This window comes from Notamacropus eugenii, chromosome 5, assembly GCF_028372415.1.
Source record: "Notamacropus eugenii isolate mMacEug1 chromosome 5, mMacEug1.pri_v2, whole genome shotgun sequence".
Classification (NCBI taxonomy): Eukaryota; Metazoa; Chordata; class Mammalia; order Diprotodontia; family Macropodidae; genus Notamacropus; species Notamacropus eugenii.
In genome coordinates this window covers 337,026,831-337,033,957 of record NC_092876.1, presented here as the reverse complement: position 1 = coordinate 337,033,957, position 7,127 = coordinate 337,026,831, and the positions used below count along the sequence as shown (strand labels likewise).

At 42.4% G+C, this 7,127-nt stretch overlaps 1 protein-coding gene across 2 annotated transcripts in view; it reads left to right on the top strand.

Annotated features, from left to right (window-relative positions):
• The window catches only part of IQCG (IQ motif containing G), a 76,164-nt gene extending 73,039 nt beyond the window's left edge, over positions 1 to 3,125 (top strand). For both annotated transcript variants that reach the window (XM_072613727.1, XM_072613728.1), the window contains exon 11: positions 2,589 to 3,125. In XM_072613727.1, coding sequence (XP_072469828.1) covers positions 2,589 to 2,717 — 129 coding nt within the window. In that variant the 3' untranslated portion in view covers positions 2,718 to 3,125. The remainder of the gene's footprint in view (positions 1 to 2,588) is intronic.
• The last annotated feature ends 4,002 nt before the right edge of the window (positions 3,126 to 7,127 follow it).

Here is a 7,127-nt window from a genome sequence, read left to right as displayed (position 1 = left end):
GTGATCTGGTGGTGATCATATTCTCCGGAAAGCTTTTTTCCCCCTCAGATTGGTGGCCATTTGACTTTGGCGCTCTGGAACTCTTAACTCATGGAGGCTCCTTCCAATGCTGGAAACATCCATTTTGCAAGAATACTGCTTGTTGACCTGTACTCCAGGAAGAAAGCAAACAGAAGAAGGCACCAAGTTTATCTGGACAAACATACATGTTCCTTCTGCCATGAACTTGTAGCCACGATTGCTGAGTGTAGAGGGTGGGGAGAGGAATGTCCGCTCCAACTACTTACTAGAAGTCAGAGAAGTAGAAGATTCTCGAAGGGAAGGGTTCCCAAAAGAGAAGAAGAAACTTTCTTCTTGTTCCACTTAAGGACCACAGACTAGATGACTTCTTAGCCAGTCAGCAATTCTCTTTTATATAGCACTCGCCCTCTCAGCACCCATCTGGAATTGCTGTGTCTGCCCAGCCACACAAAGCCTATCTCCCTCAGTAAAAGGGGCCATTCACCCTACAGAGAACAAACATTTTGCATGAGAAAGACATTGGTTTGCCACAGAGCAGGAAATATACACGGATGTGTCGTAAGTGATATTGAAACTCAATACTGTTTTCCTCCACAATCCAACCACTTATACCATAATCGTTTTGGAAGAGATGGGCAAATTGAAGCCATGGTGGAGGAAAAAAAGAAGTGATTAGAGGTTGTAGTAAAAGGTAACAGTGGAGGAAGCTTGTTTCCATACCTGGATGATCTCTGCTGATTTCTGCCTTACAACATCTTCAAAAATATTTAATATGTAATATTAATTTGTGCTAAATTCTCTTGTTTTACTGGATTTGGCATTGACTTCAAAAAATTTTGATACATATTCTATAATTCTTCATCATGAAAACACACTTCTGCCACATTGGATATTAAGTGTACCTTTGACGAATAGTACATTTTTCCAAATTTGGTTTTGATTGAAGCTCATGGTTTTTCAGTGAAGTTTAAACCAAGCAAATTCCCAAGCCCCTCAAACATGTTTATCTTCATCTTTTGTATAATTTTTTTAACCTTTTGTGAGGAAGACTATACTGTAAGGAGCCAGTTAAGCAGCTCAGTGGATAGAGCCCTGGGCCTAGAGTCAGGAAGGCCTGAATTCAAATCTAGTCTCAGAAACTTACTAGCTGTGTGACTCTGGGCAAGTCACTTAACTTCCACTGAAGAAGGAAATGGCAAACCATGCCAGCATCTTTGCCAAGGAAACCCATCAACAGTGCGGTTGGTCCAAGGGAGGGTCACAGAAGGTCAGACACAACCGAATGACTGAACAACAAAAACAACAGCATGCTTTAAGAGCCTGTTTTAGTATTCCCCATAGGAGGTTCCCATCCAGTCTCTGCTTAATCCCCATTGGTGGTACGTGTACACAACCTAAGTTTACTGGGACAGGATGTTTTGTTCTAAAGCTTCTTACCTTGCTGTTTGAGGAAATGCCTTTGATTTGCTTGGGGAAAAAAAGCAAATGCTTAAGTGAGGGCTCCTGAGCCATCCCTGAGGGGGTGGGGACCCACACATTACCTTGAATTTATGACCGCTGTCTTTTGGAGAGCCTACCTTGTGAGAATAGGGTGGTCAGATGAGGGCTACACCAGAATTTGGGTTGCTGACCAGTGTGTAGTACTGATACAAGATTGGAACAGACACCCTTAATAAGGCAGATGCCACTTGCCCAGGCTACAGCAGCCTCTGCCTCAGCAGACCTTCAGTGGAGCACCCACACTTGGATGCCCACAATGATGCAGCCATGCCTTTCTGACCAAGATGGGGTGGATGGGGCATTCAGAGGAGACTGACTCCTCTAGTGTGGGGGCTGCTCATCCACCTTTGGTGTCTACCTGATTAACCCAACTGTCATCTGTGGCTCCAAGAAACCATAGCATGCACAGTGGCTAGACTCTTTCTTCAAGTAGCCATGACTTTATAGTCATAATAAGAAAGCTAGGGGAAGAAGAGTTATATGTTTTTATATTGATGAGTCTACTTCCTGCCCTTTCCCTTTTTGTGTTTTATTTGATCTTGGAGGATCAGGAGGAACGCCTCTATTTAGATCAGTGGGATCAAGAGTCCAAGATAAAAGGAAAGGCTCCCAGGGCAACGGAGACCACAGGTGATCCACTGGAGTCTCTAAGCCTGGCCACATTCTTGGTCCTGACAGTGAAAAGTGACAGCTGATTTGGAGAACAAACAGATCTGATCTTTGCAGTCTTAGCTAGCTAATCATTTAGGATTAGGGGAGAGCTGGTTACAAAACATAGTATGACAAATTCATGCTTCGAAGGGCAAGAGAAAAAAAAATTGGCCTATTCACAGTTCTAAAAATCTGACCAGAAAGTCCAAAACTGAGTCCCTGTACACAACAGGACACAATTCCAGGCACATGGTCACATTCTACTCTCACTCCACCCCTGGGGCATATGTTTATATTCAGATAATAGCTTTTTATTTTCCCAGGAATAATTCCTAGTCATGAAAAAATGTTGCTGCTTATTGGGGATATCACAGACATCCCCCTCACCAGCTCTCCTTCTCTCCTCCACTTTCTAGCTTCAGGCCTGGTGGAGAGGCACCATGATACGAAGAGAACTGGGCAATTTCAAGATGCCCAAGAAGGAAAAAGATGATGGCAAGGGTGTGAAAGGCAAAGGGAAGAAGCCTATCCAGAAAAGAAGATGATGGTGCTCTTTCTGGCTCATTTTCTTTTCTTCTTTCAGGGGGATGGGAAGTAGAAAGGAGGAATTAAAAGGGGCAAAAACCTCACCAGCTGGATGTTATTTATTATCTAAACAACCTCCTGGGGAGGGCAAGGACTGAACTGGGACGCTTGATGACTTCACATTGGTCTTTTGAAATTAAGTCCTGAAACAAGATGATTTATTTTACTGGTATGGTAGGACAAGGTTGGGATTACTCTGTCAATTTAGTGCCTTATTATAATCTGACCTTATATTGAGAAGAACCTTTTCCAGGGGTTCTAGGGAGACTTCTCTCTCTTTTGACACCAGTACAACTAGGACAAACAATTTCTGTGTCCATTTACAGTGAAATTGTTTAATGATGATACACTAAAAGTACTGGAGTTAATATTGTGTCTGTGTCTAATTTTATTACAACTCAACTATACTGAAGAAAAATTCTTCCAGAAGTTCAGCCTCGCAATACACAACAAGAATGAGGTGAGGGAATACAACCCACAGTCCATAAATACGTATGTTTGCTCTTCTCGTCTCTATGGTATAGTGTGTATTTCAGTCTCTTTTTGTTAAATCCCCCTTCTCCTAGTTCTCCTCCCCCTGAAGCTTCCTCTATTGATGCCTGTCTCATTGTTCCTTCTTCTTCTGTCTCTGCTTCCTGAACTTCTTTCCCTGAAGGGTGACATCTCCTCGAGAGTAATATTAAACTTTCTCACCCTGTGTCTACAGGGGTTGTCTCAACTCTTTCCATTCTTGTGCTTGCCCTTCCTAGAGACAATGTCTGCTGTGGCCAAATGCATTTTCCCTTCTCCCCCAAAAAGCCACCAGGAGTGTCTTCAGAGAGATTGTTGAAAGTGCATCATCACATTGGTCAGTCTGGCCTATGCCCTCTTTACAGCCTGATGTGGGTCCTCTTTTGGCTGGACAAAAGTGGGCAGCATGGTATCACCCCTAGGCAAATAGAGGAGATGGGATTTGGAGGTTTATAAAGTGCAGTCATCATAGTGTGTTCTGATGTGGTCTCTAATTCTGGAACACAGTGGATTATTTTATGGTTCAGGAGAAAGCTGGGGCCTGGTATAGAGGAGTGAGTAGTTAATATTTTGCACAGGACCCTTTCTGTTGTTAACATCATTAGTTAAAACCTAAACTTCCCTCATCTTTACCTCACCTGTAGGCTTCTTTTTTCTTTGCCATTGGTTGGCAAGCAGTTCCTCTCTGTCCCATTTCCTTAATATGCCTAATGCACCTTAATGCTTCCCACCCAGCCCCATCCTCTGATTCTTCACTGCTTACCTAGCAAACCTTTAGTGGCTTCCCTGTTGGATGTTTGAAAATCACTACTATACTCTGGAAGGTTTGAGGTCTTGCCATAATGGAGATTAGGATTTTCTGGCATTAAAATATGTGCAGTCATAAGATGTAATATTAAAAATACTCCAGTGTGCACCCCCTTGCTTATGGCTTGCTTCAGTTTTTTTCCACAGAGAGGATAGTAAGTTTAGTGTTGGCAGGAAGGTAAAACAAAAGTCAATTGCACCAAACAAATTTTATTTATGCCTTTTGTTTTTATTTTCAAATCACAGTCATTCCTGGATACACCCCACTTTCCCCACCCCCACCATACCCTGACTATGACCAGTTGACAAAAATAAAATCAACTGATTCAATAATTATGTCTCATAATGCATGCAATATCCTGTACTTAGTATCCCCCACTTCTCTACTGGAAAGGAGCTGGGTACATGTTCTCCTGGATCTAAACTGGTTATTGCACATCACCTCCTAGCTTAGTCTTCTGGACACCTTGGTGGCCTCATCACCACCAGGCCTGCACAGAATTGGCTCCTGGACACAACCTCCCTCTGGCCTTAAATACACCACCTCTTGCTCATGCTTATTGTAAGAGAAGCTTCCAGATGACGGGACATAACCATATAGAAGGCAAGAGGAGTGCCAAAACCTTGAGGGTCGAGCTGCCTTCATGAATGGACCTCACCATTAATCTGCCTAAACTCACTTCCCAGATGTTTAGCACACTCCCATGCCTTCTGTGTCTTGTACCTGGGCTCCTGAATCTTTGACTATTGGAAGAATAATTTCCCTTTCCTAACTCTAGCTGTCTGCTCTCTCATTCTCTTCTACCCCAGCCCTAACCTCTACAATTGGTCAGGCTTGGCTCAAGCCATTTCTCTGGCAGTTTAGGTTCTATGTTGGAATGAAATGACTATTTGTGGATCATTCCAGACTTAACAGAAGTAGGTCAAGTTCACTTACAGGCTACACAACAAAAGTATAGTACCTGATTTTTGGCCTGTGGTAAGATTAACAGTGACCATTTGCATTTTGGGGTAGGTTGAGGGCCATGTGGGAGAGATGAGTGCTCCAGTTGGTATAAGGAGCAGGTTGGGAAGAGAAGTAGCCACCTGTCCTTAAGGTAAGTGGATTCCCAACAATATGACATTATGACTCCTATGTCCAAATTGGTAATGGATGCATTCCATTGTGCCCTTATTATAGGACACAATTTGTTCAGTTCAACAGAGGGTATAAATTGTCTCTGATAAGTTGCCTCACAAACAACTATCTGTGGGAGGAGCATCAACAAAATTCCTCCAATGGTTTTGATCCCAAAGGGGGAGAGAGCCTTTGATCATCCAGTTCTGTTTTCCCTAGACTCCAGGTCATTGACTAGACCCATAGCCACTACCCAGGAATCAGTTTCTATGAAGTTAAGGTCATGCATTTATTTAGCACCTATTATGTGAAAGACACCTAGGATAGAGGAATGCACTGGGAATCAGGAAGACCCAACCTCAAATCTGGCCTCAGACACTAGCTGTGTGACCCTGCACAAGTCACTTAACCTGGTTTGACTCATAGTTTCCTCCCTGTAAAATGAGCGGGAGAAAGAAATGTCAAACCACTCCAGGATCTTTGCCAAGAAAACCCCAAATGGGGTCACAGAGAGTCAGAGATAATGAAACAAGTCAACAACAACATGATGCTGTGCTAAGTGATGAGGATACAAAGAGATGAAAAAAAATTTCCTGCCTTCAAGAGGATTACAACAAGACATGTACAGGTTAAATGGGAGATAATCAACAGAGGGAAGGCAATGAGATTAAAGGAGATCAAGAAGGGCTTCTTGCAGAAGATGGGATTTGATTTGATTTTTAAAATTTAATTTATTTGTTTTCACTTTGCAGCAATCACTTCCACATGTCTTAAATTTTCTCCCCTTCCCTCCCTCTTCCCTCCCTAAGATGGCATGAAACCTTACATAGGTTCTACACATACATTCTTATTAAACACATTTTCACATTATTCATGTTATATAGAAGAATTAAAATGAATAGGAGAAACCATGAGAAAAACTAAACCCTAAACAAAAGAGAAAATGGTCTGCTTCAGGAGTGAAAAGATATTTTGCCTCAAGAGTCCTTTGGGAATGTTTTAGGTCCCTGCATTGCTGTGAAGGGTTTAGTCTATCAGAAACAGTCCTCGCACCCTGTGGCGGCTACTGTGTATGATATTCTCCTGGTTCTGCTCATTTCACTCAGCATCAGTTCATATAAGTCTTTCCAGGTTTTTCTGAAGTCTGCCTGTTTGTCTTATAGCACAATAATATTCCATTACATTCATATACCACAGCTTGTTCAGCCATTCCCCAGTTGATGGGTATCACCTCAATTTCCAGTTGTTGGCCACCAGGCAGCTAGGTGGTGCAGTGGATAGAGCACCAGTGCAGGAGTCAGGAGGACCTGAGTTCATATCACCTCAGATACTTGACACTCACTAGCTGTGTGACCTTGGGCAAGTCACTTAACCCCAATTGCCTCACCCTGGGTCATCTCCAGTAATCCTGATGAATATCTAGTCACTGGATTCATATGGCTCTGGAGGAGAAGTGAGGCTGGTGACCTGCACAGGCCTCCCTCACTCAAAACAAAGTTAAGTGCAAGTCATGTCATTATTTCTCTGATGGCATGGTCTTCTTCAGCAATGAATGATAAACACACCTTAGTTCTTGGCCACCACAAAGAGAGATGCTATAAATATTTTTGTAAATGTGGGACCTTTTCCCATTTTTGTGATCTCTTTGGGATACAACCCTAGAAGTGATATTGCTGGGTCAAAGAGTATGCACATTTTTATCCCTTTGGGTATAGTTCCATATTGCTCTCCAGAATGGTTGGATCAGATCATAGCTCCAACAGTAAATTAGTGTTCCGACTATCCCACATCTTCTCCAACATTTATCATCTTCCTGTTTTGTCATGTTAGCCAATCTGATAGGTGTGATGTGGTACCTCAGAGTTGTTTTGATTTGCATCTCTCTAATCAATATGATTTAGAGAATTTTTTCATATGACTATAGATAGCTTTAATT